At 45.7% G+C, this 26,979-nt stretch overlaps 1 protein-coding gene across 1 annotated transcript in view; it reads right to left on the reverse strand.

Moving 5' to 3' along the window:
- Positions 1 to 25,091, reverse strand: part of LOC309523320 (glypican-4-like) — a 127,825-nt gene extending 102,734 nt beyond the window's left edge. The window contains exon 1 of the mRNA XM_082207123.1: positions 24,711 to 25,091. Coding sequence (XP_082063249.1) covers positions 24,711 to 25,055 — 345 coding nt within the window. The 5' untranslated portion in view covers positions 25,056 to 25,091. The remainder of the gene's footprint in view (positions 1 to 24,710) is intronic.
- Positions 25,092 to 26,979: the final 1,888 nt, after the last annotated feature.

A 26,979-nucleotide genomic window follows, 5' to 3' on the forward strand; every position in this document is an offset into this window, starting at 1 on the left:
CAGTCCAGCCTCACTCTCTCCTTTTGCAGGAGGCTCTTGTTTTAACCCTTGGGATTCTCCCCCCCCCGCTACGCTCTGGTGGGGAAGCTACCCCTGATTTCCAGCTGCCGCTTGGAGACTCCCCACTGGCCCCCCTTGCCCTGCCTTTGGGGGCCCCTTTCTGGGAATCCTCTGATTCGCTGGAGAGACTCATGGAATCTCTCTGATCACTGGCATACCCTCCTGAACTCCCCTCAGATTGTTCCCCTTCGCTCTCCATCTCCTCCTTCCCCTGTGGCTCAGTCCCTGAGCCCATGACAGTTATATATTGCATTTATACCTTTTTGGAATTTTTCACCTAGACACAATTCTTTTAATAGTTTTTTCATAAATTCCCATGAGATTTTATCGAAAGCCTTCTCCGCATCGATTGAAATCAGGGCTGCTTGTTTATCTCTTCTTACTTGTAAATATTCCATTATGTCTATTATATTTCTAATATTATCCTTTATTTGTCTTCCTTCCACAAATCCAGCCTGATTTTTACGTACTATTTTTCCTATTATTTTTTCAACCTGTTAGCCAATAATTCTGCATAAATTTTATAATCCGAATTTAACAACGAAATGGGTCTATAATTTGAGACAGATTCCAAGTCCGTACCTTGTTTTGGCAGGAGCGTTATATACGCTTGAGTCCAAGAGTCTGGAATATTCCCCTTCTCTACCGCTTCCTCTATTACTTCTTTTAGTGGATCGATTAATTCATTTAACATTTCTTCATAGTATTCTGCTGGTATGCCGTCTGGACCTGGGGATATCCCTATTTTTAAATTTTGAATTGATTCCTTAATTTCTACGGTTGATATTGGTTCAATTAATAATTTATGGTCTTCTTCTGCTAGCTCTATTAATTTATTTTTCTTTATATATTACTCTATTTCTTCTATTGACACTTTATCTTTCTGATATAATTTTTTATAATATTTTTCAAATTATTTTTTAATTTCTGTCATATCCCTTACTGTTCTCTCATCTACTTTTATCTTATTTATTAATTTTTCATTTCTTTGTTTCTTTAATTGCCAGGCAAGGATCTTGCCTGGTTTATTTGCCCATTCAAAATTTTTATATTTCCAAAATTTGATTTGTTGTTCTACCTCCTGTTCTATAATTTTATTGTATTCTACTCTCAGTAATTTAATTTCTTGATTTAATCTCTCTTTATTTTTGCTTGCATAGACCAATTTTTCCTTCCTTTTAATTTCTTCTAAAAGCTCCCTTTTCTTTTTTTCTTTATTCTTATATGCTATTGAGTTTTGTTGTATGAAATATCCCCTAACAACTGCCTTCCCAGCATCCCACACTGTTTTTACATCTGTCCTTTTCCTCCAATTGTTTTCAAAATATTCCTTCATCAACTTTCTGGCTCCTTGTATTACTTTTTGGTTTTTTAATAGGAAAACATTCGTTCTCCACCTTCCCCCCCCTTTCTTTTCCCTTAAGAGTTAATGATACTGGATTGTGATCTGTAAGTGTTTTTGGTAACATTTTGGCATTCTCTGCTTTAATTGTCATATCCTTAGTAATCCATGTACTGTTGATTCGACTATACGAATTTTTTGGTTCTGAGAAATATGTGAACTCCTTTTCGACAGGATATTTATATCTCCATATATCCACTAAATCAAAAATCCTTACCATTTCCACAAAGCTTTTTGGCAGCTTCCCTTCATCCCCCCCCCCCACTTCTTCTGTGATCTATCCAATTCTGGTCCCATTACTCCATTTAAATCCCCTAACACAGTAATTCTCATATCTATATATTCCATTAATAATGATCTTACTTTAACATGGAATTCTGATTTTCTTTTATTTGATCCATAGATTCCCGCTACCACAATTGGTTCCCCCTCTAGTGATATTTTGACTATTACAATCCTCTCCACTTTATCTTCATATAACAATTCTGGTTCGTATTTGCTTTTAAAATACATTACAACCCCCCTCTTTTTTCCTACATCAGATGCGATGAATTCTTCCCCTAACTTTGGCTTTACCAATATGCTTAGTATTGATGTGGGTTTCTTGTAAACAAGCAAGGTCCCACTTCTGCCTCTCTAAGATACGTTCTATTTTCTGCCTCTTCCTCCTATTGTTTCAACCATTTATGTTCCAAGATAACAATTAAAATTTCATTCTTTATTAGTTAAAAAATTATAAAATTAGTAGAAAGAGTTTAAATTATCTGCAGTGGTAAAGGAGAAGGGTTTTTTAATAGTTATTGGTCTGATTATTTACCACTGGCGTAGTTCTTTATCCTTCCACCCTTTGCTGAGCTCTTTCTTCTTCTTCTGCCTCATCCGATAGCTCTCCCTTCCTTCCTTCCTTCCTTCCTCATATTTTACTTCGCTTTTCCCTCCTCCTAATTCTCCTTGATACTTCCTCCAAAACATATCTGCTTCCTCAAATGTCTCAAATCGTCTTCTTTTTCCTTTGAAATTGAAGGAAATCCCCACTGGGTATTCCCATCTGAAGGATATTGATTTGGCCTTTAGTGCTTTTGTTAGAAATTGGAACTGCTGTCTCTTTTTTATCAACCTGGGTGGGACTTCTCATAAAATTATTATTTCTTTTCCATCTATGGTTAACTTGTTCTTACTCTTTGCTTGGAGGATCTTATCTTTCATCCAATTCGATGTGAATACAATGATGCAGTCTGCCAGCCATTTGTTTATTTTTGCTTTTCTTGAGTTCACTCTGAATATTTTCTCCATCTGTTCTATTATGTCTTTTTCCTGTAATTGTAGCCACTTCGCTAAAGTTTCAATCATCTTCTTCCAAATATCCTCCCTTTCCTCTTCTGGAACATTTCTGAATCTCAAGGTCTTCTCTTTAATCTGAATCTGTATCATTGCTAGTGCATCCCCGGTAGCTTCCTGGATTGCTTTTTGTTCCTCCATCTCCTTCTTCGATTTGTCCATTTCTTTTCTTTGTTCCCTTTGTTCTTTGCTAATTTTCTTCACCATCTCTTCCATTTGTTGATTTTTATTCTTTATTTCTTGTACTTTCTTATCTGTCTCCTTCATTCCTTCTAAGACTTCTGTTAACTTTTTCTTTATTTCTTCATTTTCTTTTTCGTTTTTCCCCATTGTGTTTTCTAGTTTTTCTAATTTCCCGTCAATTGTATTGATTTTTTCCTCCAACTCTCTTCTCATTCCTCCAGTGACCAACTTCAAGCTTATAATAAGCTCCCTCAAATCCATTTCTTCAAAGCCTGAGTTTCTTCTTAATTGTTGCTGTTGACTTCCAGTTCCAGTCGTTTTTTAATTTCATGAGACATTTTGTGTTCTCTTTTTCAGCCACCAGATGTCCTTCTGCTGCTTCAATTTTCCTTTACTGCTGCTTTTCCTATTTTGTCCACTGGGTGTCACTGTGTTCTTATTTACTCAGCTTGCCAGCTTCTGTTCTCCTTTAAACCTCACTTTCACTATTTTGTCTTCGTCACTTCCTCCTTCTTGGTGATTACTCAGCGTTTTCAGACCCTCACCGCCATCTTATCTGTTAAATTTCCCTCTTTTCCCCCACAACGTTCTTTATTCTTATATGCTATTGAGTTTTGTTGTATGAAATTTCCCCTAACAACTGCCTTCCCAGCATCCCACACTGTTTTTACATCTGTCCCTTTCCTCCAATTGTTTTCAAAATATTCCTTCATCAACTTTCTGGCTCCTTGTATTACTTTTTGGTTCCTTATTCCTTTGTCTTTATCTTTCCCTCAAGGACCTTCAGTTTCAAAGCGGCCGCTCCACTCTACCCAGCTCCAACAACAGCCTGCACCGGTTTGCACTTTGTAATAAGTCCGTTTCAGATAGTGTGCTTTTCAAATAATTTTGATTGCAATCTGAGTGATTTCTTTACACTCTTACATATATTTTTTCTGTTCTTCTGTCTTCCCTTTACTTTTGTGGTAGCATTACTTCCCCTCCGCTATTTTTAATATTTATTTTGTTTTGGGTTTACTCACTCCACGAGGGGTCCCCCCCCCCGAGTTCCCTTTTATTTTTCTTCTTGTCTTATTTCCTTTTAGGTTTTCTTGCTGCTGCTACCACTTTATGTTTGTTTTAATATACAAATAGTGATTTTACCACCTTGTCGCTGCTTCAGTGATGTGAGGCTTTTCACCGGTCTGTTTGATGTTCTTCTCTGTGCCTGGATTCCCACCCACCTCAGCCTTTTTTTTGGGGGGGGGGCAAGGGGTGCCGGGACTCCAAAGAGACACTGCCAAAGTTCCTTTGGCTTGAGCTTCCTTCCAAGCCTTTTCAGGGGTCGTTTAGCCAAACGTTGCCCCTCACAGTACCGGTGTACGACTTGCTTACTGCGATCGGAGCTCACACTGTTGCGGCTTTTTCAAATCCTAACTTTTTGTCTTTCGCTAATCTATACTTAATTTGAATATATTGGAACCAGTCACTAATATGAGCTTTAATTTCTGTATAATCCTTTAATTCCAATTCTCCGTTTTCTTCCTTTAATACAATTTTATAGGGAGCCCAATTTTCTCTCCAAAAAAAGGGCAGAAAAAAGAAACAAAAACAAAAACATGCAAAGAGAAAAACAAAAATCTATATTCAAATATCTTTCTGTAAGATTTTTGTTGTGTTTATTATACCTGTAGTAGTTTGGAGTTACTCGTGCGTAAACTGTCCCCTTTTGGGAGCTTGGCTGCCTGGGTTAAACCGTCTTGACTGCACAGCCCATCTCAGCGTGGCTGCCTCAGTCGCTAGCAGAATCTGTCTGTGGGCGTTTCTTAAACCTTTGCCAGCATAAAAGCTGTTTGACACCCAATCGTCTCCGCCTCTCATTGCGCGGGAGTCTCCTGTGCAGGGAGGGCGTGGGTAGTGGAGGACCAGTGCTCTCTTCACTGACTTCCAAGGAAGAATCCCGGAGCCCTTCCACCTCTTCTCCCATTTGCTCTCCTGGCTCCTTGGTGTTACGCTGATTTCCTTCCCCCTCTATCAAGCTGCGTCTTCCCCTAGTGCTTGTACCTTCCCCTGCAGAATCGGAGAGCCTCTCCTTCTCCTGTTGCTCTGATGTCAGTTTCCTGACATCCACCTCCCCTCCAGGACCCCACCCCACCCCCTGCTCGACCTGTGGAATTGATTTCTCTCTCTTCTTCGGCCGACGAGACGGGGAAACCCCGGAAGGAACTGTCACCATCCTCAGTGGATTCAAAACCCTCTTCCCTCCTGCTTTGGTTCCCACCCACGGGGTGACCCTCTCAGTCCGATTCTTCCTCTGATTCTGAAAACCCCTCGAAACTCTCTTCGTCATCTGTGGTTCCAAATTCTTCCTCCCAGAACCTCTCTAAGGGCTTGGGCTTGTCCAGGAACCGGCGGTGGAATACTTCCACCATATACCTGTCATCGACGGCTTCCGCTGGAACCCATGTGATTTCTGACCCGGGCTCCCCTTCCCAAGCCACCAAGTACTCCACCTGACGACCTCGCCACCTTGAATCAATTATTTCCGTGGCCGAGCGCTGGTGTTCCCTTTCTTCTACCTGCGGTTGTGGGGTGACTCCTACCTCTCGCCCCGGGAATTCCCGCCCCTCCCTGTGTGGTGAGAGCAAGGACCTGTGGAACACAGGGTGTATTTTCATACTGTCGGGCAACTTGAGCTTGAATGCTACGGGGTTTACCTGTTGTGTTACCTCAAATGGCCCCAGCCGTCGGGGCTGCAACTTCTTGCACCCTCCTTTAAAGGGTAACCCTTGGGTGGACAACCACACCCGGTCCCCCACCCGTATGGTTTCCCCTTCCCTGCGGTGCTTGTCTGCCTGCTTCTTGTAAACAGCCTTGGCCCTCTCTAAGTTCATCTTAAGTTGCTGGTGTAGGGCTTCCATTTCTTCCACAAACTGCTCCGCCGCGGGTACACTCCAGTTTTGCTCCTCACTCCCCGGGAAGGCTCTGGGATGGCACCCATAATTGGCCATAAACGGACTCATTCCCGTGGACACGTGTTCAGCGTTATTGTATGCAAATTCAGCCAGCGCTAGTTTCTCTACCCAATCGTTCTGCCTCTCGCTGACGTAGCAGCGTAAGTATTGCTGGAGTATACTGTTTGCCCTTTCCGCTTGCCCATTGGCCTCTGGGTGCCTTGCTGTCGAGAACCCCACCTCGACTTGCAGCAAGCTCATGAGCTTCCTCCAGAACCGGGAGGTAAATTGTTTTCCGCGGTCGGAGATAACCCTCAAGGGGGCGCCATGCAACCTGAAAATGTGCTCTATGAACAATCGTGCCGTCTCTTCCGCCGTCACCGCATGTGAGCAGGCTATGAAATGGCACATTTTGGTCAGCAAGTCGACTACTACCATGACCGCTGTTTCCCCCCGTGATTTGGATAAATCAGTCATAAAACCAATGGACATCACCTCCCAGGGTTTGCTCGGTGTGGGTAAGGGTTCCAGTAAGCCTGCTGGTACCGTCCGCTCCCCTTTTGCCCTTTGGCAGTGGTCGCACCCTCATACATATTCCCGTACATCCTCCCTCACCCGTGGCCACCAGAACTGTCTGGTGACCAGCATCATCGTTTTGTGCTGTCCAAAGTGCCCCACTGTGGGGTTGTCGTGGAGTTGTTTGAGTACCCTTCCCCTTAGGGCTTCCCCCAGTACATACATAGCCCCTCTATAGTACAACACCCCTTCTTTCTCCTCAAACCCTTCTGGTGCCTCTCTCCCATCTTGGAGCTCCCTGATTTTAGTTCGTGCGAATTCATCATTCCTAGTAAGCCCTGCCAGTTCTCTTTTCCCCACTAGAGTCCCCCCACACACCCATCGGTCCTCAGGTATGATGTGTCGTGTCTCCGGCGGCCCCTCACCTTCGAAGTACTCTGGCTTCCGCGAGAGAGCGTCTGCTCTCATGTTTTCCTCTCCGGGCACATACTGGATTTCGAAAGAAAACTTGGAGAACTCCTGCGCCCAGCGAATCTGTCTCTGGTTGAGTACTCGTGCAGTCCTCCAGTACTCTAGGTTCTTGTGATCGGTGCACACCTGGATTCTGTGTTGCGCCCCTATCAGTAGATGACGCCAACGACGAAAGGCAGCGTAGATCGCGAGCAGTTCTCGGTCATACACGGTATAGTTTTGCTCCGACTTGCTCAACTTCCTCGAGAAAAAGGCACACGGTTTCCATTCCTGTTCGCTCTGCCCTGGCTGCAAAAGGACCGCCCCTATGGCTCTGTCTGATGCGTCGGTCTCTAGACTCAGGGGTTTCTCCAAGTCTACATGTAATAGTTGCTCTTCCGACGAGAACGCCTTCTTCAATCTTTCAAAGGATTGCTGAGCTTCCTCCGTCCACACGAACTTCTTTTTGCTACTGAGACAGTCCGTGATGGGTGCGGTCAAGTGGGCGAAGTTCTTGATGAACTTCCTGTAGAAGTTGCTGAAACCTAGGAACCTTTGCACGTCCTTCCGTGTTTTGGGGGGCTTCCATTCCAACACTGCTTGCACCTTGCTTGGATCCATCGCTAAGCCTTTGTCAGATAACTTGTAGCCCAGGAACTCGACTTCTCTGGCGTGAAACTGACATTTCTCTAGCTTGACCCACAACTGGTGTTTCTGCAATCGTTGCAGCAGTTCCCTAACATCTCGTACATGTTGCTCCTCGCTTTCTGAATAAATCAAGACGTCGTCTAGGAAGGCCACACAGTTCTTGTAAAGCAGAGACCCCAACACGTGGTGCATGAAAGCTTGAAAACAGGCGGAGCCTGACTGTAATCCAAAAGGCATAACTAAATATTCAAAGGTCCCTAGGGGGGTGAACATGGTGGTCTTCCATTCATCCCCCTCCCTCATCCTGATCAAGTTGTAAGCCCCCCTGAGGTCTAGTTTGGTAAAAATCTTTCCCTTCCTCACTCTCGTCAAAATGTCGTCAATTCTTGGCATTGGGAAAGTCACGGGTTCCGACACCAAATTTACGGCCCGGAAGTCCACTACAAGCCTGGGTTTATCCGTGTCCTTTTTGTCCACAAAAACCACCGGACTACCTCCCACTGCTTTCGATTCTCTTATGAATCCTCTCTTTAGGTTCTTGTCAATAAACTCCCGTAACTCCTTCATCTCCCTGTCCGACATGGCATACAGCTTACCCACCGGCAGCTGCGCCCCTGGGAGCAAGTTGATTTGGCAGTCAAAGGGCCTGTGGGGTGGTAGCCTATCTGCCTCCTTCTCACTGAAGACCTCCCTCAGATCAGCATATTGTGGCGGCACCTCCCCTTTCCGTTCCACTGCCATTCCTGCCACTCGGGCGACACTCATCCTTGGTGTTTCCCCTCCTAGGCAGTGCTCCAGGCAGTAGGTTGACCCAAAGCTGACTGTCCTCTGATACCATGCCACCACGGGATCATGTTGTGCTAGCCAGCTCATCCCTAATATTATTGGGGGCCCCGCTAGTGAGGCAACGTGAAAGGCGATCGTCTCTGAGTGCCTAGACACCCTCATTCTCATTGGTGGGGTCTGGTGTGTCACTTCCCCTCCAAGAAGCTCCCTCCCATCAATGGTGGTTACTTGCAAGGGGAAATCCAAAGGTAGCAAGTGAAGCTGGTGCTCTAATGCAAAGTCCTTGCTGAAGAAATTGCAGGAGCTGCCCGAATCCAGCATCCCCTGAACCTTGACTGGGTGCCCATTCGGGAGTTCTAGCACCACCTCATGGCTATAGCTGCCTTTGGGGAATCTGGTTTGGGCACTTTTACTGGTTGCTGGCCTGGCTGCTGTGCCCGCTGAGTGGCAGCCAAGCGTTCCCGTTTCCCTGCTCCTGTGTTTGTTGCACCTCCTTGCTATGGGGGTGGGCTTGCCCTGGGCATCTTGAGACCATCGTTCGTCCAGCCTCGCTGTCAAGAGGGCTATATGCTGTTCCCATTCGCGGTTTCTCTCCGCCAGCGATTGTTCTCCAGCAGCCCCTTCCGTGGCTCTGACTTCTCCTGTCTTACTCATGATGCCGCCTGCTTGTTGCGCACGAGCAACTTTCGGTGACAGATTGCTGTAGTAGTTTGGAGTTACTCGTGCGTAAACTGTCCCCTTTTGGGAGCTTGGCTGCCTGGGTTAAACCGTCTTGACTGCACAGCCCATCTCAGCGTGGCTGCCTCAGTCGCTAGCAGAATCTGTCTGTGGGCGTTTCTTAAACCTTTGCCAGCATAAAAGCTGTTTGACACCCAATCGTCTCCGCCTCTCATTGCGCGGGAGTCTCCTGTGCAGGGAGGGCGTGGGTAGTGGAGGACCAGTGCTCTCCTCACTGACTTCCAAGGAAGAATCCCGGAGCCCTTCCACCTCTTCTCCCATTTGCTCTCCTGGCTCCTTGGTGTTACGCTGATTTCCTTCCCCCTCTATCAAGCTGCGTCTCCCCCTAGTGCTGGTACCTTCCCCTGCAGAATCGGAGAGCCTCTCCTTCTCCTGTTGCTCTGATGTCAGTTTCCTGACAATACCCTTCTAATTTTGTTAATCCAAAAGTTTTTCCCTTTCCTTTCCTTTCCCTCTATATTTTGATTTAGGTTCAATTAATGCAAATGTCAAATTTTCCCTTATTGTTATCCAATAAAGTCTTTGACTTTATAGTCCCTCTCCTCTTTTGTCCAGTTCCGCCCCTCCTTTCGCTGCTTTTCTTCTCTTCCTGATTCTCCAATTAGTCCAGCCGTTTCTCCTAAACCACGCTACGCCATCTTTGCCATCTTTATAGGTTAGTGTTTAATATAAGTTCAATATTAAAAGTGTTGCCTTCTCTTTTTTTCCTTTGTTTTCCTGTATCTTTCACTCTTTTTCCACAAGCAGCACTGACAATCTAAGTCTTTAAACTCAGTTTCTTTCGCTGGGCTCATGCCACTTAGAAATAAAAAACAAGTTAAGTCCTTAAATTCCGCTTCTTTTAATGGGCTAACACCGCTGCAGAGTGATGTACGGAGCTGTTCTCCTTTTCTTACTGGTACTTGTTGGAAATTTCTGTGCATTTAGTTAAGTATAATGAGAAGGATTTCTAATGTATTTAAAATAAAATCTCCCGTTCTTTACTCTTTATGCGCTAGTCTTTCAGGGTCTGTTTCTAAGCAGTTCACTTTATATGACTAGATCTTGCACACCCTCGTCTCCTCTCCTCAATCTCTCCTTATTAGCTTAGTCCAGTAATTAAGGGGATTGAGAAAGTTGGAAATTTTGCCGCCGTTCTTGCCGTTTGGGGTTTGGAGGTTTGCTGCTGAGGATTGCTCGTGCCCTCACATTTTAGTACTCTCCATTGACTCACCTCCTAGTTGGGATGTGAGCTTCAGAGGGTTCCTTTTTTGCTGCTGCCAGACAATGTTAGTTCTGGGTCACCCCCAGAACCTTTTTGGGGGTCGCGTAGCCTCCACGTTGCCCCCCAAAGCACACCTGCGACACCCTGCATTGAATTCCTCTGTTGGGCAACATTAAAACTCATCCACCCACCAGCACAAGAGTACTTGAAACACTTGACAGAGAATGTTGGAATAATAATAATGAAAAATGAGGTGGTGTTGGGTAAGAAATTCAGGTTCCTCAGGCGTGGGCTGAAAATTAAGGCCACGAAATTTGGCTACACAGAATTCCCGTAGATCTGCAAAACTGAAATAAATTCACGAGTGTCAGGGGTTCAGGGGCAGAGGCACATGGGAGGCAGGAGAGGGAGGACGATTGGGCGGAGTCCGAGGACAGCGAGGAGGAGGACTGTGGCCCAAGGGACTCCATGAGCTTTTCCAGCGAATCGGGGGATTCCCAGGAGGGGGCGCCTGTAGCCAGGGCAAGAGGAGCCCCAGGGGGGACTCATCAGGGGGAGAAGGCCAACAGGGAATCCCGAAGCAGCAGCTGGAGATCAGGGCCGGCTTCCCCTTCAGAGCGTAGCGAAGGGGGGGGAGTTCCAATGTATCAGGGGAAGCAGCTCCGTCGGCTGGAACGGAGGAGAGGTCAGAACAAGCTATCCTCCCGGAAGGGGAGGGGAGCAGTGAGAGGAGTGACGTAACGATCAGGAGAAAGGTTGGAAGCTGGGCGCGCGCGCCAAGTTCAAATGTGCAAGCGCGCGGGGAAACGGAGAGCCCGGGGGAGGAGCCAGGTCCCAAAGCCCGCAGGAGGGAGGGAGAGCCATCGGGAGATTCAGCGTCAGAGGAATCCAGGAGGGGCGGAACTCCGGCGGGCAGAAAGACCCTGCGTGAAAGGAAAGACAGGAGGAGGTGGAGCAAAGCAAGCATCTTAAACTGGTGCAGGGGAGGGACTGATTCAGAGGGGACTTCTACGGTCTAAGCGTAACAGACGTGGGGCTACATGCCTCGGCTGTGAAGCGGAAAATGAACGGCAATAAACTTCTTTGTATATAAAGGAAACCTGGTGTTGGTCCTTTGTGAGCTGGGACCTGAGGTAGCCCTGACAACGAGATACACAGTTAGGTAAGTGGGCACCGTGACACCTGAATTGGGCCTGCCAACATGATTGATCCCAAGGGGCTGCTGCTCCATAAGAGGGGAAAGGGTGCTGGGGGGGTAAGGAGGAAGAGGAGGAGGGGTCCCAATTTCCTAACCATCATGAATATTACATCTCCGTGGGGGCTGAGGCAATTCAGTTGGGGGTGGGGTGCAGGGAGAGAAGGGAGAGAATTTTGAGGCTTGGAGACAATGATAGGGAAGGAAATCAGACAATGGGAAAAGTCAGCATTTTACAGGAATTTGTGGAATTCTCTCCCCAGAGAGCAGTCTGCTTCTTCCTTTGTTATATTTTCAAATTCAGTCAATTAAAACATTTTAATCCCCCCAGCTTTATAATTATTAAAAACAAAACCTCAATATTTTATTGCTGCCAGGCCTTTCTTCCATGATTGAATTTTACTTTTATCTTGCTATTGCTTTGCTATGATGCTTGTTTTCTACTGAGTAAGTTGCCCTGAGAGGGTTTACATTGCAGAGCTGCACAGAAAACTTAAAACATGAGTAACATTTCAAAGAGTGCTTATTGCAGCATAAGAGCAGCAGATTTGTATTTTGTTCTGAATGGTCTGCTATAGCAATCCATAGTTTGCACCGCCAATCTAAGAGCATCCTTTTGATCTGCATTTACGTAGGAAGCTGACTTGTACACAGGCGTCAATTGCATCATTAGGAGACAGAAACCACAAACATCACTAAAGGGGGATCAATAAGTGTTCCAATGACAAAAGTTATACTGGATGCTGCCAACTACAAGGTTGGAGTATTTCTCCATCTTGCCCAGAGGCTCCCCAACCCTTTTGGGCCAACAAGCAAAGAACCTAAAACCTGCCAGCCAATGGCCTAACCAGTCCAGCATCCTGTTCTCCCAGTTGCCAACCAGATGCCCATTGTGGGAAATCAGCAAGCAGGATCTGAGTGTGACTGCAGCTCTCTCCCATTGCCCCTTGCAATTGCCAGCAACCAGTATAACATGGGGCATACTGGGGTGTATAGGGTGTTAGAGCAGAGGTAGTACCTTTGTAAATAAATCCATCCGGTTTTATCCCAATCAAAAACCCTGGATGAATGGAGAGGTCCAGTGCCTGCTGCGGGAAAGGAACAGGGCTTTCAGGTCGGGCGAGGTGCAGCTTTACAGTGTGGCAAGAGCAAACTTGAAGAGGGGTATTCGACGGGCAAAACTGGATTATAGGCAGAGGATTGAGGATAATTTAAGAAGCAACAACATAAGACAGATGTGGCAGGGGATTCAGCATATTACCAACTACAAACCTAACCTTGGCGCTGTCGACGGTGACCCTTTGCTGGCGGAGGAGCTTAACCTCTTCTTTGCTCGCTTCGAGAAGGAGCCACCTGAGACGCCGGTATTACAGCCACCAGCCCATAGGGGCCCCTCATTCACTGTAGAGGAGCACGAGGTGAGACAAGTATTGAGGATGGTGAATCCGAGGAAGGCGGCTGGACCTGATGGCATCACTGGAAAGGTGTTGAAGGGTTGTGCGGATCAGCTGGCGAGGGTCTTTACTAAGATCTTCAATAAGTCCTTACACCAGTCTATTGTCCCACCCTGCCTGAAGTCGTCAACTATTGTCCCTCTGCCTAAAAAATCCACAATCAGTAGTTTGAATGACTACAGACCAGTTGCACTGACTCCAATCATCATGAAGTGTTTTGAGAAACTGGTGCGCCGTCATATTATTTCCTGTCTTCCATCAACTTTTGACAACTACCAGTTTGCATACAGGGCAAATAGATCCACAGAAGACGCTATCATCACCACCACTCTCCATGCTGCTCTGTCCCATCTGGAGCAGCCGGGGAATTATGTGAGGCTGCTGTTTGTGGATTTTAGCTCTGCTTTTAACACTATCCTCCCCCATAGACTGGTGTCCAAGCTAGAGACGATTGGACTCCCCAACTCCACCTGTCTCTGGGTTTTGGATTTTTTGTCAGAACGTTCTCAGAGGGTTAGAGTAGGGTCACATGTGTCCACAGCCCTTAGCCTTAACACCGGCTCACCACAGGGTTGCGTGTTGAGTCCCCTGCTCTATGCTCTCTATACGTATGACTGTACAGCCATCTACTCCAGCAACAAAATCATCAAGTTTGCTGATGACACTACGGTGGTGGGGCTCATTTCAGGAGGGGATGAGTCCGCCTATCGGGACGAGGTGGAGCGGCTCTGTGTTTGGTGTGGAGAGAACAATCTGGCTCTCAATACGGCTAAGACCAAGGAATTGGTGGTGGATTACAGGAAAAAAAAGGCGGACATTCAGCCCTTGTATATCAACGGGGAACGGGTGGAGAGGGTGGCGGAATTCAGGTTTTTGGGAGTGACTATGGATCAGGGCATGACTTGGAGCGCAAATACCACTGCTCTGGTGAAGAAGGCCCAGCAGAGAATTTATTTCCTCAGACTTTTAAAAAAGAACAATCTGAGTGAGAGACTGCTGGTGTCCTTCTACCGAGGCTCCATAGAGAGCATACTTACATACTGTATTTGTGCTTGGTTCTCCAGTTGTACAGCTAGGGAGAGGAAGGTGCTCCAGAAGGTCATAACCACAGCCCAAAGGATTATTGGTCACCCTCTCCCACCTTTGGAAGAACTGTACGGTTCCCGTTGCCTTAGGAAAGCAAACAACATCCTGCAGGATCCATCTCACCCGGGTTACAGTCTGTTTGCACTACTGCCTTCTGGCAGGAGGTATAGAAACATCAAGTCTAGGACAAATAGACTGAAAAACAGTTTCTATCCAAGAGCTGTGGCCTTTTTGAATGCTGTAACTCGATAGTGAGACCTGGGAGTTTGATGGGTGTGGGTGTGGGTGTGGTTGGAAGGTGGTTTGTTTGGTTGTTGCTGTTGTTTTGCTTTTGTTGTTTTTAAGGGTTGGCATCCAATTTCGTTGCACTTGTGCAATGTTGCACTAGTGTAATGACAATAAAGAATCTATCTATCTATCTATCTATCTATCTATCTATCTATCTATCTATCTATTTGGTGGAGGTCATGTAATGCTCCTGCTTGGGTATCATGATTACGTGAAATCATAACGATTGTGTGATATGATTTTGTGATAACATATCACGCAATCACGATATCATAATTGTGTGAAATCACAGCGTGAAAAGATTTCATGATTTCATGATTGTGTGATATCATGATTCATGAAACCATGATTCTGTGGTATCATAGCGCAAAATCATGGTATCATGATTTCATGACTGTATGATATCACAATTGTGTGATATGATTTCGTGATATCGTATCATGAAATCGTGATATCGTGCAATCGTGCTATACTAGGGGTGTATGTGGTGTTATGGGAGAGGTACCGTATTGGCCCGGATATAAGATGCATCCACAAATAAGCCGCACCTTTAAAATTGAAGGCTTATTTGCAGGTGTGGCCCGCCTCCTGGCACTACTGCCATGAATGGGGGGAGGGGGCGGCAGGTGCTTGGTTCTGAGCATGCTGCGTACCTACCTCCTGGTACTATTGCCTCCCAGCACTACCTCCCTAAGCCGGCCGCGGCTGCCCCCCGTTCAGGGAGGTAGTGTCGGGAGGTGGGCGTGTAGCACTTGGTTCCGAATATAAGCCACACTTTAACTTTTCACTGTTGGAATCTGAAGAGGGGAAAAAAGTGAGGCTTATATTTGGGCCAATACAGTAATACCTCTGGTGGGGACATTACATGCTCCTTCTGTCGGGATTCACAGAATGCTGTGTAAGATAGTAATTCTGCAGAAGCACAGGAGGCAGCAGAGAGAGTCTACCAATTGGGTGTCTGCAGATGGCCAAGAAAATGAAGAGCTGTGGGTTCTGGACAGTAGAGCTTCTCAAACTTTTTGTAAAAGAAAAGCATTGCTGACTGATGTTTCGAACAAAAAACATGTAAGTCTTGCTACGGGCCAGAAAGCTAATGTGGTTTGTGAGGGGGAGGTTGTGTTCCCACAGCTGGGACACACATTCAGGAATGTGTTGTGTGTGCCTAGTTTGCAAAACAATCTCCTGAGTATTCCTGACTTGGCAAAAGCAGGCTTTTAAGTAAACTTCGTGGGAGACCAGTGCCAGATAAAGCAAAATGGGGCAGTGTTGGCAAATGCTAACCTTAGAACTAATATGTATGTACTACAGTGTGAGTCTAAGGATGCAAATGTGCAAAATGTCCCAACCCATGATATGTGTATTCATCTGCTGCACAGGCATCTGGCTCATGCTAGCTTTAAGGTGCTGAACAAAACTTTGGAGTTGTGGGAGGGGGGATGAAAAACATTAAAAGTTGTGATAATTACTTAGACTGCAATATCTGCAAGGAGGTTAAAAGCAGGGCTTGCCCAGTAGCAAAAGCCAGCCAGAGAGAAACCAAAAAACCCCTGGAGTTGATTAATGCTGATGTAACTGGTCCTTTTCCACCAAGTGTCTCACGTAACAAGTATTGTTTAATCCTAGTGGATGACTATTCTAGATTTGGCTGGGTCTACCCACTAAAGCAAAAGTCTGAAGTTGTCCAAACTTTGAAGTTCTGGATAAGGAGGGTAGAAAGGCAGCTTGGCCAAAAGGTGTGCTTTATTCAGACAGACGGGAGGAGAATTTATGGCAAGTTCCCTAAGAAACTGGTTGTGATCCCAAGGGATTAAACATGGGCTTACCAACGTGGCAACTCCTCAGGAGAACGGAGTAGCAGAGCATAGGGGAGGTGTCTTGCAGACACAAATGAAAGCATTGTTAGCAGATGCAAATCTTCCAATTAAATATTGGGCTGAGAGTATTAAGACAGCGAATTATATTGGAAATTGTTTGTGGTCAAGGGTATTAGATGACATACCCTACAAGATTCTCTATAACAAAATTCCCAGTTTGCAACATTTGAGAATCTTTGGGACAAAGGCATGGGTCCTCTAAAGAACTGAAGAAAGGGTGGGAAAAGGGCACAGCAGTTGCTATTTCTTGGGTATGAAAGCGGAACAAAAGCCTGCAAGTTTGAAGATGATAGAAATCTTTTGAGTTATAGTCGGTCAGCCAGCTTTAATGAGCAAAGAAATTAGCCCAAGATACATGCAAACCTGCTGCCAGAAAAAGTTTTACTGCCTAGCGTACCTGATAAGGCAGTTGAAACAAAGCTAAGAATTGGCAGCACTCCCAGGGAAATTGAAAGGGAGGGGGTAAAGACTGAGCAATTTTCTCCAGCTGCTCTCATGGAGTTGGGGGAAGAAGAAAGTGCAATCGGGACAGGAGGATGTAAATCCACCCCAAAAGCAGTCCTGAAGGTAGCCCAGGGGGTGAGATTAATGAACCAAGGAGGCCTGCAAGAAGTAATAAAGGTCAACTTCCAGTCCATTTTGGGTTCCCAGTCACCATAAACCAGGTTTGTGTAACTGAGCCAGAAAACTCTGAAGAAGTGCAAGAGTTACCTGCTCTAGAGAAAGAGGTGTGGTTAAAGGCAATGTAGGCAGAGTATAACTCTGCTAAACAACGTGTTTGTACCTACAGAATTGCCTAAGGTAAAAAGCCCATTAGCTGTAAGTAGGTTTTTTAAGTGAAAAAGCTGGCTGATGGCAGTTGTCAAAGGAAAGCCAGGTTGGTTGCAAGGGGCTTTACTCAAAGGAAAATCATACATTATGATGAAGTGTTTGCCCTAACAGCAAAGGCTGAAACAGTAAAATCAGTTTTAGCAATGGCAAGTTTGAGGGGATTGAAAGTTAATCATGTTGATGTTGCCTCAGCATATTTAAATGCTCCTATTGACGCTGAGGTGTATTTACAGCAAATACCAGGCTATGAGCTGGAAAAGGACAGCATGGTGTTAAAGTTGCAAAGGGCACTATATGGCTTACACCAAAGTGCACGTCTATGGCATGACTGCATAGACACAACTTTGAAAAAGATGGGATTCAAACAAAGCCTGGCTGATTCCTGTTTATATTCATCAATGGTGCAAGGAAGCGTTTGTTATTTACTTTTATATGTTGATGATATCTGTCTAATAACAACTGCACAAAAGCAAGTCTCTTGGTTTATGAACAACCTAGGTAACAAATACAAACTGAAGTGTTTGGTTGAGATTCAAAATTACTTAGGAGTAGAGATTCAGAGAAATGAAGTCTACTCTCTAAGTCAGAAGGAAAAGATGGAAAAGTTACTGAAGACATATGGAATGGAGAGGGCAAATGAGGTTGACACTCCCATAACTACCCAGTACAAAAATAAACCAGAAGGACAAAAAGGTGAGAATGCAACAGCGTTTCATTCTTTGTTAGGTTCTCTGTTATATTTCAGTTGCTGGACAAGACCAAACATAACATTGACAGTGCACATGTTAAGCCAAAGGAGTGCAGACCCAGCTCAGAGAGACTGGGTAGCACTTAAAAGAATCCTAAGGTATCTGAAAGGCACAAAAGATTACAAACTGGTGCTGGATACAGAATATGATCAGCAAGTGTATGCATACGCTGATGCCAGCTGGGGAGACAGAGAAAATGGAAAGTCTACCACTGGCTATGCTATATATATTGGAAATGCCCTCGTTCAGTGGAAATCCCAGAAACAAACATTTGTTGCCACAGCTCCTCTCTTGCCCTGGACATACAAAAATCATTTGATATGTCTGCAGCTCCCTCTGATCCAATCCTGCCTGCTGATCAATACCGGAAATTGCTTGATGCTTTCTCAGCAACTTACATAACCACCGCCTCGCCTACTCACCAACGCCTTTTCTCTGAATCGCCTTGGTTTGACAAGGAATGTAAAGCTCTAAGAAGGCGAATTAGGAAAATGGTCAGAATCATCAAATTTTCCAACGACCCTCAAACCCGTGCAAAGCTCATAGAGATTAAAAGGACATACAGAAACATGATTCATTGCAAGAAGCAGCAGCACATCTTTGAGGCTTGGTCCACTCTTCGTTTGGCTGTAGAGAGGCATGACTCCTGTTCTTTCTGGCGCTTAGTTAGACCTTCGGCACCATTCAATTCAGCTACCCAGATTTCCGCTGATGAATGGATTGCCTATTATTCAACTAGTTTCGCTTCTCCAAATCATCTTACAGATCTCCTTCAGTCCCCGTCGGACCTCTGTTCCTGTTCTCTTAGTCCCACTTCCCCAATAAACTTTACCTCAACTCGCATTTTCAACATCATAATGTCAATGCGAAGGAATAAGGCCCCCGGCCCAGACATGGTCCCGTTAGACCTCTTCCTGACTGATCCTCTTTGGTGGAGCGAACACCTGACTCCTGTATTCACCGCTATCTCCTCTGCTCTAGACATCCCTGACTCCTGGAGAGAAGCTATAATAGTTCTGATCTTTAAAGGCGGCCAGCCAAACATCCCAAGGAACTATCGCCCCATCAGTTTATTATCCATCCCAGGGAAAATATTTGCCGCTGTTTTACTGGAGGAACTTCTCTCATGGGTCCAGGAGAGGAATATTCTACCGCTAGAACAGATTGGTTTCCGAAAGTCAGCGTCAACCATGGACCATTGTTTAACTCTCTATCACCTTGCCAGTAAATACACTGCTCAAAGGCAAGGCCACCTGTTTGCCGCTTTCATGGACCTGGAGGCCGCCTTTGATTCCATTCCCAGGCAGAGATTATGGTCCAAACTTGCCCACCTGGGAATTGATCCGCACCTCCTCTCTCTAATTATTTCCCTTTATTCAAACACCACAGCTCGCGTCCGAAGTGGTCCCAACGGCTCCCTCACTACTCCATTTCCAACGGCCAAGGGCATCCGACAAGGTTGTCTCTTGGCCCCTTTACTGTTTAATCTTTATCTTCATGATGCAATTTTCACTTTGAAGCTAGCATCTAAGTATCCTCCTCACTTAGCAGGCCACCCCGTTGCTTCCCTTCTCTATGCTGATGATGCCGTCATCTTATCCAGAACAGCTGCGGACCTAGCAAATGCAGTTAATGCATTTATCGCCTATTGCAAGGCGGAAGCTCTTAATATTAATTATAAAAAATCGAAAGTCCTCCACTTCACTCGTTCCCGCAAACTCAAGCTGGAGCCGCTTAAGATCACAGGTGGCTACTTAGAAAAGGTAAAAGCCTTTAAATATCTAGGCTTAATATTCACCTATAATCTCTCCTGGTCCACCCATCTACAATCTGCCTTTCTCGCTGCAACCACGACCTCTAACGCCATTGTCCGATTTTACCACCAGAAGGGCGGCAAACACCTTCCAGCAGCAATTCAAATATTTAATGCCAAAGTTGTCCCCAAATTATTATATGGATGCGAAGTATGGACTACAGCAATATCAGGTAACCTGGATCTCCCACTTCATATGTTTCTGAGATCTCTTTCCGGCGTCCCGAGATGTGTCTCAGGTGCAGCCCTACGACTTGAGTTCGCCCAGCCCTCAATTGTTAAACGAGCATGGAGCCGAGCCATTTCCTACAGCTTCCAAATATTAGCATCGGATGCACGAATTAGAGGTGGTTTTTCCAATCTGATCCTAAGAGATATTCATAATTCCCCTTGGAAAACTACAATTAACCTCAAATTCCGCTCTCTTCTCAATTTGAATTGTAAAACTGTTCTTAATTTAGAGTGTATCAGCCCGGCGGCACTACCACTAATTAAAAAGAAACTACAGCAACTTGACTTCTCTAACACAGCTTCCTATGCAAGAGGACCGTGTTCAGGCCTAGCCCTAGCTATTCCACCTCCTGAAGGGATCCCTCTATACTGCTTCACAATTTATTCGGAGGCTAAGCGAAGGGCCTTTACCTGTGCCCGTCTGAACTGTTTTCCTACAGCAGTTCTGTCGGGTGGTTATTCCAGAGTTCCCATCGCAAATAGAACATGCACCTGTAATGACACGTCCCCGGAGACTATGGAACATGTAATGCTCTTCTGTCCCAACTGGACAGATGAAAGATCTCGGTTTTTAACTCCCCTCGTGAATAAGCTTCATCTCCCAATCCAGCCTTGGATAGTGTCCCTCTTTTTGCAGGATTCTGATTGTTGGATTACCGAGATGACAGCTAACTTCCTGCTTAGTGTGATGAAAAGGAAAGCGGCACTAACCTCTTCCTTAACCCCACAGCTGCAGTTGACGCGCCGCACAATCGAACGAAGTTCCAAGTAACCTTATTGTCCAACGACAATTGAGTTAGGACAAATCTGAGGAGCTGTAGGACCCTTAACGGCCCTCCTCCAGCCTCAGCACTTTTTTTTTCTTTTCTTTTTTTCTCTTTTAAGTAATTGCCCAGGATGATATCCACCTTTACCTCCCCACCCCCATTTTATGTTGTTATTTCAATGTATATTATGCTATGGCCACATGGCTAATGAAATAAAATCTATTGATTGACTACTTGTGAAGCAGAGTACTCAGCCATAAGCGAATGTGTGTCACAAATAGAGTGGTTTGCTTGCCTAACAAAAGAGCCTGGAATACCTTCTGAAATGCCAGTCACTGTGCTCAGTGACAACATGGCTGCACAACAGCTTGCTAACCAACAGAACTTTAAGAGCAAAAGCAAACATATTGCAATAAGATATGGAAATGTAAAAAATGCTTTGGAAAGAAATGTGTTAAAGGTACAGCATTGTAACACAAGATGTAATGTGGCAGATTTGTGTACAAAATGTTTGGATGCTCCTAAATTTTGAGACTTAAGAGAATTATTAGGTCTCAAGCCTTTGACTTAAGGAGGAGTGTCAGGATTCACAGAATGCTGTGTGAGATAGTAAGTCTGCAGGCTTGAGTTTGCTAGCTGATGCAATCAGACTGCAATTCTTTCTATGGAGGTGCTGGGTCAGAATGACTCGACAGTAATGTGCTGTCAGTTGATTGGCTGTCATCGGTTTAAAAGGGAAACCTGTCCAGCAGTAATGGTGGTGGTGTAGAGGAGTGTGGTCAGAGAGAGAGAGAGTTAGATGTCTTCCTATTTGCCTTAAGGTGCAGCCAGGTACTCTGTCTGACTGTATGAACTGCTTCTGTAGATATTTGTATATATAGCTCACAATAAATATACTGCACCTGGAACTCTGAGCATTTCTGTTAAAGTGTTGCGAGGAATTCGCGACACCTTCTGGGGTAGTTTGCCACCTTTGGTCCCCACCCTGCACTCAACTCTCACCTGTGGCTCCTAGAAGCTGTCAGCATGCGACAGCGGCTACACCCGGGAATGGTTTTGACTGGTTTGCTAAGCTGGGTGAGAGCAGCCGATGGGTCTCAAACCCTCATTGAGTTAGAGGGTTTTGCATGCAAAGACAGACTCAGGCATATTGAGTGGACGAGACCAATAGTGGGTCCAACAGCCAAGAAGGCGGTTTTTGCTCATGCTGTAGAGGGAAGTGATGGGCAGATGGAGCTTGTCCACCTGGGAAGGGAGTCCATCTAGGAAAAGGAAAACTATGATCCTAACCCTCAACTGCTTTGTAAAATATCTTCGGGGGGAAAGGGCCAAGGAGAAAACTGTAAACAAATTTGGAGTGGAGTCCCTAATTGGATGGTGCCTTGTACACCTCCTTGTAGCAACTCCTGCAGCCAGGCTGTTGCCAAATGCACTGCTCTACTTTCCTTTGGAGCACATCAGCCAGGCCAAGAGGCAGGGGGCTTGTCATCTGGCCTGCCCAGAACCTCCATACACACTGTCCAGGCTTGCGCCATGGGGAGGTCACTTCAGTGCTGCTAACTCAGCAGTTTCACATCACCCACAGAAGTGCACTCCAGTTTCTCTCAAGACAGATGGGTGTCAACAAATGCCTCTGACTAGCCAACATGGCTATCCAGTAGCCTTATCCTTGATGGTTTTATCTTATCCTCTTTTAAAGCCATATAAGTTGGTGGTCATCACCAACTACATTCCGTAGTTTAACTATGCGCTACACTCCCCAGCCCCCCAAAAAACCTTGACCAAACACTTCTCCTACTCCAAAGGCAACCCCCTTAACTAAATCAAAACAATTCAATTTTAAATACAGTGGTACCTCTGGTTGCGAACTTAATTTGTTCCGGAGGTCCGTTCTTAAGCTGAAACTGTTATTAACCTGAGGTACCACTTTAGCTAATGGGGCTTCCCGCTGCCGCCGTGCCACCACCACGTGATTTCTGTTCTCATCCTGAGGTAAAGTTCTTAACCCAAGGTACTACTTCCGGGTTAGCGAAGTCTATAACCTGTTGTGTTTGTAACCCAAGGTACCACTGTAAAACTAAAAACTGGGATGAGCAGGAGGCCTTGTCAGAGAACTAAGGAGGGTATCAGCAGGAGCTGTGATGCCCATAGCGCCATAGGCCAGGAGTCAGCTTCACCTGCTGAACCGCAGCCTGAAGGGCAAGAAGGCAGAGTGACTCTACCTGCAGCTGATCAGCCTTCAGTGACAGAGAGGAGAAGGCACTGATGAGAACCAGCTGGCTCTGGCCTTCTTAAACAGAGCTCTCAGCAGCAGTCAGATGCTGGAAACAACGCCTGTGGTTCCCAGCCCTACTTTGCTGCTTTCTGCTCTCCATCTGGACCCTTTGCCCTGTGTTCATCTGGATTCTCTGACCTCTGAACTGTCTGACTTCATATGTGGATTCTGCTCTCAAGGAAGTGTTCCTCAGAGACTCCTGGCCCCTGCTTGCTCAGCAACGGGACTCAGACAGGGCCACAACACACAGGCACCACGTTGAGGACTCTTGGACCAATAGTCTATGCACTGACTAGCAGTGCCTCTCCAAAGCTTCTTCAGGCATAAAAGGTGCTTCCCATGATCTGCTACCTTTCTCAGAGTTGGTAGACGTTTATGGAACCTGCTACCACTGGAGGCAGCAATGGCCACCACCTAGGATGGTTTCAGAAGAGGATTGATTAGACAAGCTCATGGTAGATAAGCCACTAGCCACAATGGCTCTGCTCTGCTTCCATGGTCAGAGGCAGTAATGCTTCTGGATACCAGTTCCTGGGAGCATCAGGCAGGGAGACGGGTGGTGTTGCTCTCGGGTCCTGCTTGTGGACCGGGTGGCCACTGAAAACAGGGTGATGAAGGAGATGGACAACTGGACTGATCCAGCAGTCTCTTATTCTGTTCTTTCTTATCCTTTTAACTGGAGATGCTCTCAGGGGTTGAACCAGGGAGATCTTACTTAGTGTGCAAAGCTATTCCTTCTGCCTCTGAGCCACAGTCCTTTCCCCCCAGATGCACCGTAAAGCGCTTTCTGTTGTGGACAATGAGCCCACCACCACTGTAGCTGCAAAGCAGGTAAAACGTTTGCTACCACCTCCCTTGCTCTGCTTTGCTACTGCTTCCCACCAAAGGGAGAGGAGAGGTGCTGGACACTCCCTGGAGGAGGACCCTGGATTCACTTACCACTGATTTGCAGCAGCTGGGCTAATGCCAGACTTTGGGGTGGGCAGGTTAAGGAGGGGGAATTGTTGGTTGCTGTGAATGGTTTTTGTTCTGGGGGAGAGGGGGGATCAAGGTTTTGTTTATCTGCTAATCAGTGGGTGAGAGTATTGCTTTGCTTACTGTTTGACTATTGCTAACGTTGCTTGTTACTATTTACAGGGCTGCCGTGTCGTTTTTATTTTTCCATAAGTTGTATGTTAGATGAAGTGCTAATGTATTATATGATTTTTCCACCCTGCCCGCCTACCTTGACAAATGTTATTATGCATGTGCACATATTTTCTTTATCGTAAGTTGCTTGGAGAGCCTTGGATGAAAAGTGACTAGTAAATAAATATAATGCAAAAAGTTCCTTTTTAAGGACTTTGGCTGACCTGATCAACATCCCATACCCTTTTAAAATGTGGCTCTTTTTTGGTGGGGGGGGGGTATTACTGGGTTATTGTTTTTATCTTTTATTCAGGGTGGATTTGATTTAAATCAAATCAATTTAAATCACAATTTAAATCACTAGTCAGTAAGACTTGATTTAAATAATTTAAAACAAAAACAAAAAAAACCTTAGACTGAGTTTTAGCACAAATGAAAAATTTAAACAAATCATTATTTTGTGATGAATAGCCTTTGGAGTATAATATAACTTAAATAGAAAACTATCTTTAGAAAGATTTTTCCTCCAAAAGCATTTTATTTTAAAAATCCAGTTTAAATAAAGAAAATCTGATTTAAAAATAAATAAATCCATATTTATTTATTTATTTATTTATTTATTTTTTTATTAAAAATGATTGATTTTTATCCACCCTGCTTTTATTTTCTATACTGTGATCTTTTAATGTAAACCACCCTGAGATCTTTGGGTATAGGGTGGTATATAAATTCTAACAACAACAGCAGCAACAACTCCTCACCACAGACACCTTGCCGACCACATCCCTTGCCACGGCCAGGCCTTGTGCGAAGATGCGTGCCACCACGAACGCCCACGTCACCTGGAGCTTCAGTTTGCGGGGCACGTCCCCAAAGGGCTTGAGCTGCTCTGTGTACTTGCTGACACACTCCAGGTACCTGTTGGAGAAGTGGTACTGGGGGCTGACCAGGCGGAACATGCGCTCCAGCAGCCGGGCCCAGAAGTCATTGAGCATCTCCTCCAGGTTGACGCTGCCACCCATGTAGTAGCGCTTCAGCTCCACAAAGAGGTCCTTAAACATTTCTGAATTCTGCATGCACAGGAGGCCGTAGGTCCTTACAAACATGTTGTTCAAGGATTTCTCGACGTTCTCGAGAAGCTCTCTGAATAATTTTTCAGGAAAGGGGAGAATCGGTTCATAGAATCATGGACTTGTAGGGTTGGAAAGGGTCACGGGATCATAGGGTCACCTAGCCCACCTCCTTGCAATGCAGAAATCGCAGCCGAAGAACCCCAGTTGACTATACACAAGGGGACAAGCTTCCAATGTGTCTCCAAAGCTTTGGGTGTGATAAACAAAGCTCATTTGTTAATCTAGGAGGGACTGCAAATTAGGGCCAGACATTTTTATTTTGAAGGGTCTGGGCAGAGGGGGAACTGTTTAGGAAAAGGGTCAGAAGCCTCTTTTGGGCCTCTTTTGCTGTGGAGGCCTCAGAGGACACAAAATGACTGCCACATCAAAAAGAGCAGATAAAGAGACACAACCACAAAATGGTGCAGGCATGCCCCCACCATCTCCCACTCCCCATCAATGGTGGAGGGAGGTACCTTCATTAGCCACTAATATGCTTTATTCTTTGCATCTCTCCTCTGAATTAAAGTTGGCCCTGCCTCTGGATAACAGGCCACTGCAGATGTCATCCTTAGTCATTGTTTCTCTTCCACATCTGAATGTGAAAGAGAACATCTGACATCTGAATACTTCAGCTAGAGTTAAAGACTGGCTGAAAGCAAGGTTATGATTCCATCCACAATTTGCAAACCACATTTTGCATTAAATGTGATTAAGAATTCTATCTGCCCAGAGCCAGCACGCATATCATAGCCTTCCTCCAATAGTGCAAAAAGGTACACATATGATGTTTCTGGGAGTTGGAGAACTTAACTTGATTTGATCATCTTCCCTCCAATCAATTTTACGTCTTGCAGACTCCCAGAGATGCAGCAAGGTGATGGGTGTTCTCTACCAAATGTGGCCTTCCCTCAGCCCAGAAATCAAAATGTGGGACAGAGCAAAGTTTCTGAAAAACGAAATACCAGACCCTCAGGGTGGAGAGGCAGAAGCTGCCTTCCACTCTGGGAAGAGTTATGCTCTCCTGCAAATTATTACCATTGCATTTCTGCAGCACCCAATATCATCCAGGAGTGACGCAACAATGGGACACACACATGCCTACCTGAGCATCATAAAGAATACAAGACGAGAGGTGAAGGGGATTGGAAAGGAAAGAGGGAGACTCTGCCCAAACTGGGAAGATGGTGGAAAAAGCAAAGCATTACAGAACTTCAGAGATGCAAGGGAACTTGGAGGTCACCCAGTCTAAAAGAAAGTCCTTTGTGCAATGCAGAGTTAAGCTATGGAACTCCCTCCCCCAGGAGACAGTGATGGACACCCACTTGGATGGCTTTAAAAGAGGACTGGACAAATTCTTGGAGGGGGGGGGCTATTGGTGGCTACTAGCCAGGATGACCATGCTCTGCCTCCAGAGCTGGAGACAGAAATGCTTCTGAATATGAGTTGCTGGAAACCATGGGAGGGCAGAGGTGCTTGGGTCTTTCTTGATGGTTTGCCAAAGGCAGCTGTTCGGCCACTATGACTGCAGAATGCTGGACCAGATGGACTGTTGGGGCCTGATCCACAATGCACCACAATTTCCTCCCCTCTGATCATTTTTGAATGCATTTTCTTCTCTCTTGGGGAGAACACACAGAGGGGGATTCTTCAGCACAACCCTAGACCCTGATTATTGCTGATCACTTGCCATGGACTGACTGGATGCAGAGGAGTAGAGTCAGCAGCTGATGAACCCCCAAGGAAAGAAGGCTCAGGACCCGGGGAGTGGTGGTGGGGCGACAATGAATAGCTGCAGGGAGAAGACGGGGGGGGGGGAGAGGGGAAGTGTTGGAAACAGAAAGAGGCTATGGCAGAGAGCAGAGTAGAATCAGAGGCAGAAGTGGAGGCTAGAGAGGCCAAGAGGCAGATATGAGAC

Source organism: Podarcis vaucheri, assembly GCF_965113315.1.
Source record: "Podarcis vaucheri genome assembly, chromosome: W".
NCBI lineage: Eukaryota > Metazoa > Chordata > Lepidosauria > Squamata > Lacertidae > Podarcis > Podarcis vaucheri.